Raw genomic sequence first — 12,037 nt, forward strand, 5'->3', positions numbered from 1 at the left:
ATGGATAATTTTAGATAGAAAACCCAGACCAAGGTATATGTACTTACTCAAAAGATTTGTTGACATGCCCTGTACGCTTCACAGAATCTCAAACTCAACTGAACCAAAACTGAATTCTGGTTTATCATGCAAGTCAGACCACAACCTACCTCTGCTCAAAACCTCTCATGGCTGGTTCCCATGCATCCTGGTAAAAGCCAAAGTGCTCCCAGTGTCTCAGGGCCTTTGCACTTGCAGGTGCCTCCACTTGGAATGCTCTCCCTCCGTGCTCTACATGGTTTACTCTCTCAGCTCCTTCAAGCCTCTTCTCAAACGTCACCTTCTCATTGAGACCTGCCCCCTCCACCACCCTCTTTAAAATGGCAAGAAACAAACAACTGGTCCTTTCAGCTTCCCCCCCCCCCCCGCGGGCAAAATTTTTTTGCATACACTTATCCACTCATAGACTACTTAAACTCCTCTTTATGCTTAGTGGCCATTATCTTCCCCCTCACTAGGATGTCAGGTCCACGAGGACAGAGACTTCTTTGTCTTTTTACTGCTGAAGCCCCAGGGCCTAAAACAGGGTCCGACACACAGTAGGTCCTCAATAAAATTTTGTTAAATGAATTATTTAATCACGTGACGCTGAAAAACAAGGGAGAAACACAGACTGACTGAGATGTCTACTCCCCAGTCTCCTCACCCTTTGGTCCTCCCTCCCAGGACCTTCTCTGTGGTAAAAGTCCTTCCATCGGGATATGAAGACAGGCTTCTGAGAAAAGAAAGAAGTACTGTGTGTATAAAAAACATGCCAAACCTCTGCATCTCTGCCAATGTACTCAGTCTACACTTATGAGCACCTGCTGTGTGCTGAGTACTGTTCTAGGAGCTGGGGGCCCAGCAGTGGACAAAAGAAAGAACCTCCCTGGTGGAGCTGACATTCTAGTGAGGAGAGAGGCAAGAAGAACAAGACATTGGAAATGATAAGTTATTTGAAAACAAAGACGGTGAAGCCGTTGAAAAGTGTAGGGCGTGCAATGTCACACAGGTGATCAGGGAAAGCCTCTGCAACGAGGTGATATTTGACCATGACCTGAATGGTGTGGGAACATGAGCCACAGGGATATTTGGGAGCTGAGTCCCCTCAGCAAGGGAATAGTGAGTGCAATGGGGCTGTGTTGGACGTGCTCTTGTGTACGTAACTGCTCGACGACGTGATATACGTGTCACTACTGGGTGTTTGTGCATTTGGAGTGTTGCGAAGTGAGGTGAATCATGGTTGTGCATCTGCTGCGGGGGGATTGAGGTGATGCCTCTGACAAGGAATGCAACACGGTGGTGTGTGTGTGTGTGTGTGTGTGTGTGTGTGTGTACAGAAAGAGCTGCAGTCACATTAGCTAAGGAAATGTGTCTGGGTGTATGCGTGTGCGTGTGCATGTGTAATAGCAATGGTATGGTTGTATCAGAGTGTGTTCTTGTGTGTGTGCAAGGGAAGGAGTGTGGGGACATAAGAGTGAGAGAAAGTGTGTATGGGATGTTTTGTGTTAGGATGTGGGTGATGGGGTTTTTGAAAGTGGAATATAGGCAGAGATGCGTGTGGGTGTGCGCGCGCACACGTGTGTAAGGGGGGGGTGTGTGTGAGGTGCCCAGCTGTGTGGGTGGATGTATTGCGGGATGTGGCGGATCTGTTTTCTGGCCCCAGAGGGAGAGAGAAAGCCCAGGAAATATCAGTTCCACCCCGCCCCTGTGTCTCCTGGCAACAGCACCACTTTGAAGTTACCAGGAGAGAGTTGCCAGGGCAACAGGGGTGATTGGCAGCTCTGGGGCGAGGTCTGGGTGAGGAGACCCAGCCAACCCTCACTTAACCACTCACCTTGTTTCTCCTCTCCCAGTTCCTCAAAAATCCTATCTTCCTTTCTTCACTCATTCATTTAACGAGCATATATTGAAAATCTGCAACCATCTACTCACTGTTCTGGGCGCTGGAGACACCTAAGTGAACAAGACAAACAAGGTCCCCTGCCTTGGCTGTCCCTTAGTCTCCCACCCCCTGTCTTTTTGTCTCTCCTGGTGCTTCTTTGATCTGTGGTCATGCCCACCCCACTTATTCCAAGCAAAACCCGAGGAGCCCCCAGGCCAATAAGGAAACCGGTTGAGATTCCTCTTCTCACAGACCCTCAGAGACGGCTGCTGATGTGTTGCACGTGAATGTTCCTGAGCCTGCAAGCCTCCAACATAGCTTGTGCAGATACTAAGGTGCAGAGGGAGAGACAAGCACACAAGTGCCTCCCTCCCTCACTTCCTCAGTTGTCATCGGGTGACATCAGCAGAAACACACACAGACAACATTCCCATCACAATAGTCCTCTGAGATATCACGAGCTCCATTTTATAGGTGAGCAGACTGAGGCTAGGAGACTTTAAGTAATGTGTCAGTGATTCGGGCCTGCTTCCTCCAACTCTCAACCCTTGTATGTGTCTAATTAGCTGATTAATTCACAATAGTAATATTCGCGTTGCTTCCTTCAGCGGACTCGCACAAGGGAAGGGCAATCTCTCCTTCAAGCGCCTCTATACCTCCTCCCTCAGACTGTTATTTGCCCCTTCACCAGGGGAGGAGCCAGTAAAGGCCGATCTAACTTTGATGGCACATCCATGGACCAATGGAGACGCTAAGTGCATTGTAACCAATGAGACCTCGGCTTGGGCGGGATTAAGGGCAGGAAAGGGCCGCTGACTGGACAGGAGTATCTTACGAATGGCGGAGACGCTGAGGCGGGTGCTAAACCTAGGCACCTCAGCAAGGTCCGGGGAGGAGGATACAGCTGAGGCTGGACCGCCTTTGCTGCTGCTCGGCGGCCCAGGGTCTGGAAAGACAGCGCTGCTATTCGCGGCGGCCCTGGAAGCGGCAGGAGAGGGCCGAGGCCCCGTCCTCTTTCTGACTCGAAGGCCTCTTCAAAGCCTGCCCCGCGGGACTGGCGCAGCCCTCGACCCCCTGCGGCTACAGGTAACCGAGGGGCGGGACCGGAGGCGGGCTAGTGAGTACTGGGCGAATTGAGGATTGAGTGACAGGTAGACAGACCAATGGAGGAGAAGAAGGAAGAGCGAGCCTTAGCGGCCCTTGTGGGGCGGAGTCATGAATGCGCGGGGCGGAATGATAGGGGCGGGACCATAGGAAGCTTTGTTAAGATTGGGAAACCGTTTGGTGGGGGGGCGGAGTTAGCGAAGAAAGGCGGTGCCCAGCGGGTGGGGTTAGTGGGGGGGGGGTGAGTAAGGGGTGGGGCTAAACCTGAGTCCAGTTTGAGCGGCAGCTTTTCCTTTGGAGCCGATCAGGAGGTCCGACTAAGAACGCTACGGGCAGGTTTTCCGTGGAAAGATTGCCTTAGATACTTGGTAAGAAAAACATACCTTGTTCCTAGCTAACACCGGGCAGTGATAAATGCGGGATAAAAAACGGGGGTGGGCGCAGAGCATGTGACTCTTGAGCATGTTGAGTTCCAGCCCCACGTTTGGCATAGATGACTTAAAAATAAAACCTTGTTATTAAAGAAAAGGGTGGTGAGTGGGTACGAATTGAAGAGCATGCGGCCATTCTGAACGGCTTCACTCGGAACCAGCTGTCTGGGGTCTGAGAGCCTAGTGCAGGGAGGTATATACAAGGAAGCAGGGCAGCTCTAGCTTGGAGCCTGCCTTCCTGAGCTGAATCTGGCCGTTTCCTTTTTTCCAACCTCTAGAAGATCCGCTTCCAGTACCCACCCTCAACCCATGAACTCCTTCAGCTTCTGTGCTCTGCCCATGAGGCCCGCGGTCCAGCCCCCTCGCTGCTGCTACTGGATGGCCTTGAGGAGTACCTAGTGGAAGACCAGGGACCCCAGGACGCCGCCTACCTGGCTGCGCTGCTTCTGGACACAGCTGCCCACTTCAGCCACCAGACTGGGCCTGGCCAGGGCTGTGGGCTCATTGTGGCCCTACAGACCCAGGAGGAGGGAGTCAGTGGGGATGCCCTGCAGGTGTCACTGCTCCAGCGGTATTTCCCTGCCCAGTGCTGGCTGCAGGCAGAGACACCAGGCCCAGGACAGCACCGCCTCCGAGCCTGCCTGGATCCAGGTGGGCTGGGGCCTAGGGCAGAGTGGTGGGTGGCTTTCCGACCAAATGGAGAGATGACAATCACCCCGTGGCCTACCCAGGCTGGTAACCTCAGCTTAGACAAAGGTTCAAGCTCTGGAGGCCAGCCTTGAGCTTTGGTGTGTGACAACCTCTCTATGCCTCAGTTTCCCATGACTGGAATACTTACCTCAGGGACACATGCAGATTCAAAGACCTAAAGAATATAAAATGCTTTTTCTCATTTAAAAGTAGCATTATCAGGGAACCTGGGTGGCTCAGTTGGTTAAATGTTGGACTCTTGATTTTGGCTCAGGTCATGATCTCATGGTTCGTGGGATCGAGCCCCACGTCGAGCTCTGCACTGACATCATGGAGCCTACTTGGGATTCTCTCTCTCTCTCGGCCCTTCCCCCACTCCCTCTCTCTCAAAATAAATAAATAAACTTAAAAAAAAATAAAAATAGCATTATCATGTACCTGTTATGCCCAATTAACATTGTTGAATTTTGCTGTTTTGAACTTTATAAAAAGTTTCATGATAAATGTAATCTTCTGAGACTTCCTTCTTCTCCCACTCAACATTATCATTTAAGATGAGGCCAGTTTTGGGGTGCCTGGGTGGCTCAGTTGGTTAAGTGGCTGACTTCGGCTCAGGTCATGATCTAGCGGTCCATGAGTTTGAGCCCCGCATCGGGCTCTGTGCTCACAGCTTGGAGCCTGGAGCCTGCTTCACATTCTGTGTCTCCCTCTCTCTCTGCCCCTTCCTTATTCGCACTTTGTCTTTCAAAAATGAATAAATGTTAAAAATTTTTAAAAAGATTAGGCCACTTTTTAGTTCACTGCTTTCTCCCTACTGCATATAGTTCCATGGGTGACCATATCCCAATTTATTCATCAAAGGACATATCTGCTGCTATGAACATTCTTGCACACATGTCCTGGCTCACGCGTGTGAGAGTTTTTAGGGTATTTAGCTAGGGGTGGCTTTGGTAGAGCTTCTAGAAGGCCTGCATATGCCCATCTTTCCTAGGTCATGTCTAACTTAGTGATATCATTATTATTCGTGGCAGAAACTAGCCAGAGGCTCAGGCAACAGCTTTCCTTCCCCCAGGGAGCACAGCCAAACTGCATTTCCCACCCCACCCCACCCCCACCAGCAGTCCATGGATCAAGCTGGGGTCCTGGGACTGTTTCTAATCCCTAAAATGGCCCCCAACATCTTCTGTTTTCTCTTTGCTGCTTGGTTAGCAAGATGCCGGGGGTCCATCTACAGACCAGCAGGGTCTGGGCTTCTGACTCATCCCAGAAATGGCTGCCTGCCTGCTTGCATTGGAATATGAGAGAGAAACCATTTAATGTGTAAAGCCAGTCATATTTAGGAGGGTTTTTGTTGTTGTTGTTATGGCAGCTAGTATAACATATACTGAGTCCTTCATTCTATTAGGATTATTATTCATATCGCCAGGTCCAGAATTTCAGACTGAGCTCGAGGCCTTTTCCCGTTGCCCCTATGGTCTGGGCCCAGGGAAAGATGGGGCCTCCAAGGATGTTTGTAGAAGTCATGAAAGGGGGGAAAAAATTACATACACACACAAACACACATACACTCATACAACTCTATACATTTTAAAATACTCCAAGGCTGTACTGAGCAGGACAGATTGGGCAGAAAGCCGAGGTTAGCAATGCCCCTGGTCCTGAGGGAGCCCTCACCAACCCTGCTCAATAAGTCTAGGGCCTGGGCTAGCACTTGAGGTCACGCTGGGTCCCCAAGCATCTGAGGGCTGGAGTCCTAGGAGCAGGCCACGTAGCTGGGCGGTGAAGGCTCAGTGGCTGGGATGAGGCTGTTCTCATAAGGGTTCAAGTAGGGGCCAGTGGATGAGTCCCCCTGGGCTTCCTGGGAGCCCCCTGAGCTGTAGTCCGTTGAGATGCCAGAGTCAGACACCATGAGGTACAGGTACTTTATGTGGGGTGGGGTGGGGGGCAGCTCAGGGGGCAGCGCTCTTGGGCGCAAGAGCTGGGAGCTGGGATCCAGGATCGTGTACTCAAAGCTGGCACCCAAGGCCCCCTCTGGCCCAGGCTTCAGGGACAAGGCAGATGAGCAGGAGGAGGCTTCTGAGCCTTTATGCATGGCTACCATGTCCAAACTGCCATCAGGCCGCGGGAGATCCTCGCTGGGTGGGTTCCGGGGCAGCAACCACTTGTCCAGCACCAGGTAGGTGTCTTGGGTATGTTCACTGCCCAGCGGCTCCAGCAGGGGCCCCTCCTCTGCCCCCGGCTCCGCTGCCTGGGTAGCCCCCCAGCAACGCTCAGAGAGGACTTCCAGGGGGGAGGGTGGGTCCTCTGCAAAGGGAGTGCAGGGGCTCCACCAAAGACAGCCCTCATTCTGGTACAGCCACAGCTGGGGAAACAGCACCGGCCTGCTCAGAGACCTACGGTTCAGCCACAGGAGCAGGGAAACCCCAGGCCCCGAGGGGACAGCCAGGCCACCTACCTGGAAGTTACCCTTGTGGGTGGTGAAGAGGCCCTCAAACTCACTCTCGGGGCTTGGGATACCAGGCCAGATCTTCTGCTTCAGAGTCCTGGTGAAGCCAACAAGAAACAATTACATGGGTATGTGTCACTGGATGCTCACCAATACCCCCCTAAAAAGCAGCCACAGGGGCACAGATAGTCCTAGTCCCTCATAATCACAAGGCAGAGGAGTGCATAGGGGCTGAGGAACAGAGGCTCTGGCTGAAGCATCTGCAAGGCCCCACAGATGGGTGACTGGAACAGGGTTTTGAAGGATGCATAGGAGTTCCACATACACTGCCTGGTGCTCTCCCTTAACCTGGCCCAGGCTTGTCTGGAGGTTCATTATGTTACTTCCCTTCTCACTCCTTTCCATAATTCCCCGAATGTACTCAGAATAAAATTCGGGGGCACCTGGGTGGCTCCGTCGGTTGGTTGAACATCCGACTCCTGATTTTGGCCCAGGTCATGATCTCACGGTTTGTGAGTTCGAGCCCTGCATTGGGCTCTGCACTGACTGCGGAGCCTGCTTGGGATTCTCTCTCTCTCTTTCTCTCTCTCTCCCTTTCTCTCTGTCCCTCTTCATCTTACGTATGCTTTCTCTCTCTCCCTCTCAAAATAAAGTTAAAATATTTAAAAAAAAAAAAAAAGAATAACAATCTCTTCTCCACAGCCCTGCAGACAACCTTGCATGTTCTGACCCCTGTGACCTCCCTCACCTCATCATTCACCACTTCCTCATAATATATTCTGCTCTAGCCAGAGATACCCTCTTGGCAGCTGTTTCAGTGCTCCCAAGCTCATTCCCACCTCAGGGCCTTTGCACTTGCTGTTCCTTTTCAATTGTCTCGCGGCTGCCTTTGTCCAACCGTCAGGTTTCCATCCTGATATCATCTTCCAGAGGCCTCCCCTGACCATCCTGTCACGGCCCCACACCCCATTTGCTTCTGTGATAGCACTTACCACAATGGATAATCAAATATCTGTTGGTGGGGTGCCTGGGTGGCTCAGTCGGTTGAGCAGCCAACTCTTGATTTTGGCTCTGGTCATGATCTCATTGTTTGTGGGATCAAGCCCTGCGTCGGGCTCTACACTGACAGCATGGAGCCCGCTTGGGATTCTCTCTCTTTCCTCTCTGCTCCCGTATATGTTGGTACCCTTGTTTGCTATTCGACTCAGCTTTGAGATCCACAAGGTCAGAGAGATGTTTGTTTTCCACTTTCTCCCCAGTGCCTAGCACAGAGTTGGCACTCAGTATGTATTTTCCAACCAAATAAATAAACAAGGCCCTTAAAGACAACAGAATACTGCTTGGCAGACAAGGCAGGAAAGGCATTGCAGGCAGAAGGAACAGCATGTGCCAAGGCTTGGGGGTATGAAACCACATAGTATGAGCTACGAATAACAAAAACCTCAGGATGCCTGGTCCTACCATAAACAATCTAAGGAGCTTGATAACAGAGGCAGGAGGCACTCAGGATGTTAATTAAATCTTTCCATGCGGCCCATCTGGGGATTTTACAAAAGTTGATGAAATTGGGAAAAGGAACAAGCAAAGGAATTCAAAAAGGAGCAACCGCTGAGGTTCAAGGAAAACCAGGTGAATGTTCCCAAGAATTTTAACTAAGATTCTGGATATGGTCTGGCTTGCATCCCAGCCCTGCCACGGACTCCTCACTGTGTGTCCCCGGGCAAAGTGCCTTTCCGTCTCTGAGCCTAGCTTTCCACAGCAAAAGGAGAACGTAAGTGCGTTGGAGTCTGGGCTAGGTGCCCGAATGGGGCGCTCACCGGCGGTGGGAAAGCAGGGCGAGCACGGCCAGCAGCAGCAGGATGAGCACGAGGATGAGTGAGAGCGTCAGGATGAGAGGGTCCAAGTCTACAAAGCAGGGAGGAAGTCAGGGCAGTAGGATTACCCCATGCTCCTCCCCAGGCCCTCCTAGCTCCTAGCTGGGGCCTCACCACTAGCTGTCAGCAGCGACGCAGGCTCGGACCAGGCGCTCCAGAAGCCACCGAAGCTCGGCTCAGCCATACGCGCGCGAACCATAAAAGTGTAGCGCGTTCGGCCGCGAAGGTTGCTCAGTGCGCACTCAGTGCGGCCATCCAGGATCTCCACCTGGGGGCGGGGCCTGGGTGAGAGGCGTGGTCAATAGGGGCGGGGCGAGCAGAGAAAAGCTTGTGGGGGCGGCACTGAGCCAATCAGAGAAAGGAAGGACAGCTTCGCAACTCTGCGGTGAGGGGGAAGGGCAATGAAAGCAAGAGGCGGGTTCCAGGAAGGCTCGGGCCAATCAGGACGGAGGCCCAGGGAGCAGGGGGCGGTCTCGGGCTATTTAGGGGCGTGGCCAGGGAGCCAAGGGTCGGGATGTTGAAGGGGTGTAGTATTTGGGACAAGGGGGTAAGTGGGCTTTGGGCTTGGGTCCAGGTGGACTGGGAGGCACTGGGAACGAAGACATGTCAGTGGGAGTTGATGTGTTTTGGGCAAAGAGATGACGGGCGTCAGAGGTGGACCTGGAGGGGCGAGGCCAGGAGGCGGGGCCATGCTGGCCATCGGGGCGGGATTTAGAAGGGGAGGCGGGGCTGTCCACCACACAGCCTTTTGGACTGGCGGTCGGGGCGGCCTCACCTTCTGAGCGCCCCCTGCGACGTTGCCTGAGGAGATGTTCACTTCGTAGCGGATCAGACTTGCGACGGGGGCTCCAGGAGGCGGGAGCCAACGCAGTACCACGTGGCCGCCCTCGTCGGCCCGCCGCGCCAGCAGCCCCGCGGGGGGGTCCAGGAGCACTGCGAGAGGGGTTGATCAGGTGGGCGGTGACCGAGACTCCCTCACCCGACAATTTCCCCATTCCCTGCGCACGTACCCACTTCGTTGATGTGGATGATACGGTGATAGCGTGGAGCGCCCGAGGATACGGCTGTGACGCGCAGCTCTAAGGGCACAAAGCTCGACGCGTCGGCCGTAGGCAGCGAGCACCAGAAACGCACAGCGCCGCGAGCCGTGGGCGCCTGGTGCAGGCTGCATGGCTTCCACGGTTCGCCCCTGTGCGCCAAGGGGCCAGAGAGGGAAGGGAGCAAGTTGGGGGTGGGGGGTGCGAGAGAGTTTGTATTGCCTGGAGCTGGGGCCCGGTTTGGACACCACCACCAGGGGGCGTCCGGCCCCCGACTACGCGACGCCTTCGTCCTAGTTGGAGGGGTGCTGTCCCTGCCCAAATGTTTGGGATCGCTCCGCAACAGAGATCGCGAGACTGTTCCGGCCCCAGCCACTAGGGGGCGCGTCGGCACTGACCCCGGGGCTTCCCACCAGTGACGGCCAGTGGCCTCGCGTCCCACCAGTGTCCTCCCGCTCCCGACGCCAGCAGATATCCCAAAGTGTGAGCCCCTGCCCACCCGCCCCCTCCTCAGAGGACGGGAGCGCCCCACCTGCCCCGTCGCACTCACTCGAGCTGGTAGAAGAAGCTGTAGTTGTCGGGGCCGACCCCGGCGCTTGCCGCTTCCTCCCAGAAGCACACCAGGTCCTCCAACCGTTCGGTGAAGCACAGAAGCTCTTCGGGCCCGCGGGCAGCCAGCAGGGCCGCTGCGGGGGGGAGGGGGACACGGGGAGGGGGTCGGGAGAGCCCAGTCCTCGGGCCACAGCAGCCTCCCCCTCCCTCCCGCCGCCTGTGCGAACCGATAAGCAAAAAGCCCCGCCTCGCTCGCTAGCCCAAGCGGGGGCCCTCGAAGGGTCCGCGGAGGTGGTGCCCCCCGCCCCGAACTCCGAAGCGCTGGTGGCTTGCCTTACTGTTCCCACACACGCCCCCGCCCACCCCACAACCCGCTGGACCGCGCGCGGCTTGGAGGGCCGCGGTCCCCCGCTGCCCGCCCCGCCCCGGCCCAGGACAGGCGAGCCACTGGACGTGTGCGGAGAAGGCGGGGCCCCCTATCGGCCCCGGCAGGCTGCCGGCAGCCCGATAGCGCCAACCGTGAACCCCTCCCTCGCCTCTTCCCTCGACCCGGCAAGCCGAGGCTTCTGGCGCCCGCATACAAACCATGTTTACAGTCGCCTGAGGCCCGGCCCCTCGGCCTCGACGCGGGCTTTGTCCTCCCTCCCCCGGTGGAGGGTCGGCCAGATCCCCTCTCCTGGGGACTCTAGATTTCGAGGCCTAGACCCAGCACCAACCCTGCCCCGTTAGGATTTATTATGTCCCAGGCTCCCTGAAAAGATAAAACGGGAAACTTATGCCCCCTCACCCCCCCCACCCCCGCCCACAACACAGTCTGGAGTCTTAGACCCCAGCATGCTACGCCAGGTGCCACTCTAAGGAGGTTCAGCCCCCAGCCCCCAGATCCTAGACTGTAGGGTCAGAACCCGGCGTGGCTCCCAGGACCCAGGCTGGAAGTTCAGGCCTCGGCATTGCCCTCCAGGAACCATTGCGGGGGTCTACACACAGATCCATCCTTACCTTTACTTTCGAACTTGGGGTCCAGGGGGTTGGGTGGGGGAGCCCAGGCGGCCCCAGCGAGCAAGAGACAGAGAGAGCCGACTCCAGGCCAGAGGGGCGCCCAGAGGTGATCCATGATGCAACCCCCCGCCACGGGGGGCGCAGGGCCCCTGCTCCCCTTCCGCCCCTGGCACAATCCACAGCTGGGTCAGCAGCTGCCTCCGCCGGACACAGCTGACCAGGCCCTTCCCGGCCAGGCGCCTCCAAGTGGCAGCTCCCCCGAGGGGGCGGGACCACACGCAGCCTGGGCCGAGATAAGCGGGAGGCGGCCGCCCTGCCGCCCCGGCGGGAGGGGGCGGGGCCTTAGAGACCCCGAGACTGCTTGGGGGTCAGGGTCAGTGCCGGTTTCTGCACTTTCTTACTGTGTGACTCTGGACAGGTGGCTTATCTGAGCTTCAGCCTTCTCATCTATCAAATCCGGTTTGGCACATAGCAAATATTCCAAAAATGTAACATACTGGTATTATCGTGCTAATCAACATCTCTTCCCAGTCTGGGTAGGAATAAATAATCGTAATAGCGACGGGCGGTTGAGTGCGCAGTGCTAGACAGTGTGGCCAGACGATATATACCATACATATATTCTGGCATGTTGGTAAAACAACATTCTGGATGTTGAAACTTGTGATTTTTAAAAAAGTTTTTATTTATTTTTGACAGAGAGAGAGACAGAAAGAGAGAGAGAGAGGGAGACACAGAATCCGAAGCAGGAATTACAGTACAAAGCGTGAAAGCTATTTGCTTGGGCTCAGCTTCTTAAACTAGGGTTAGCACCGGAACAGAGGTAAGTGCTTGGGGGGAAGGGGTGGATACTTGCGCCTGCCCTGCCCCAGAGTAGCCAATCAGAACACTCCATTTTCTGGAGCACTGTGATTGGTCCAGCGTGGGCATGTGACCCAAAGGGATCCAATGAGCCTCCGCCCTGGGACTTTACTCAAAGTTACTGGGAAAAGGGTGACTGT

At 55.1% G+C, this 12,037-nt stretch overlaps 2 protein-coding genes across 6 annotated transcripts; one reads left to right on the forward strand and one right to left on the reverse strand.

The window, feature by feature from the left end:
* The first annotated feature begins 2,730 nt into the window (after positions 1–2,730).
* SWSAP1 (SWIM-type zinc finger 7 associated protein 1) lies at positions 2,731–4,750 on the forward strand. Of its 2 annotated transcripts, XM_047848829.1 has the most exons (3): positions 2,731–2,989; positions 3,717–4,089; positions 4,403–4,750. In XM_047848829.1, the coding sequence occupies exons 1-3, from the start codon at positions 2,741–2,743 to the stop codon at positions 4,525–4,527; spliced, it is 747 nt and encodes a 248-aa protein (XP_047704785.1). In that variant the 5' UTR covers positions 2,731–2,740; the 3' UTR covers positions 4,528–4,750. The 2 variants fall into 2 exon arrangements, with proteins under 2 accessions (XP_047704785.1, XP_047704784.1); XM_047848828.1 differs by lacking the exon at positions 4,403–4,750 and having other exon boundaries at positions 3,717–4,394.
* A 941-nt stretch (positions 4,751–5,691) lies between these two features.
* EPOR (erythropoietin receptor) lies at positions 5,692–11,297 on the reverse strand. 4 transcript variants are annotated; one of them, XM_047848820.1, is made up of 9 exons: positions 11,037–11,193; positions 10,623–10,788; positions 10,036–10,171; positions 9,459–9,527; positions 9,224–9,381; positions 8,563–8,716; positions 8,392–8,479; positions 6,584–6,671; positions 5,692–6,490 (listed from the first exon to the last, which is right to left on the reverse strand). In XM_047848820.1, exons 2-9 carry the CDS (start codon positions 10,623–10,625, stop codon positions 5,882–5,884), a joined length of 1,305 nt encoding a protein of 434 aa, XP_047704776.1. In that variant the 5' UTR covers positions 10,626–10,788; positions 11,037–11,193; the 3' UTR covers positions 5,692–5,881. The 4 variants fall into 4 exon arrangements, with proteins under 4 accessions (XP_047704776.1, XP_047704775.1, XP_047704774.1 ...); XM_047848819.1 differs by having other exon boundaries at positions 10,018–10,171; XM_047848818.1 differs by lacking the exon at positions 10,623–10,788 and having other exon boundaries at positions 9,459–9,637; positions 11,037–11,294.
* Positions 11,298–12,037: the final 740 nt, after the last annotated feature.

The sequence above is a fragment of the Prionailurus viverrinus genome, chromosome A2 (assembly GCF_022837055.1).
Source record: "Prionailurus viverrinus isolate Anna chromosome A2, UM_Priviv_1.0, whole genome shotgun sequence".
Lineage (NCBI taxonomy): Eukaryota > Metazoa > Chordata > Mammalia > Carnivora > Felidae > Prionailurus > Prionailurus viverrinus.

What these genes read in the sequence shown, in the direction of transcription:
- SWSAP1 (XM_047848828.1), top strand. Translation starts at nt 2,741, where the DNA reads ATGGCGGAGACGCTGAGGCGGGTGCTAAACCTAGGCACCTCAGCAAGG. An exon ending in TCGACCCCCTGCGGCTACAG is followed by an intron (nt 2,990 to 3,716) that starts GTAACCGAGGGG and finishes TCCAACCTCTAG; the next exon opens with AAGATCCGCTTCCAGTACCC.
- EPOR (XM_047848817.1), bottom strand. Translation starts at nt 11,151, where the DNA reads ATGGATCACCTCTGGGCGCCCCTCTGGCCTGGAGTCGGCTCTCTCTGT. An exon ending in CATCCACATCAACGAAGTGG is followed by an intron (nt 9,382 to 9,458) that starts GTACGTGCGCAG and finishes CCCCTCTCGCAG; the next exon opens with TGCTCCTGGACCCCCCCGCG. An exon ending in GTCGCTGCTGACAGCTAGTG is followed by an intron (nt 8,480 to 8,562) that starts GTGAGGCCCCAG and finishes CCTGCTTTGTAG; the next exon opens with ACTTGGACCCTCTCATCCTG.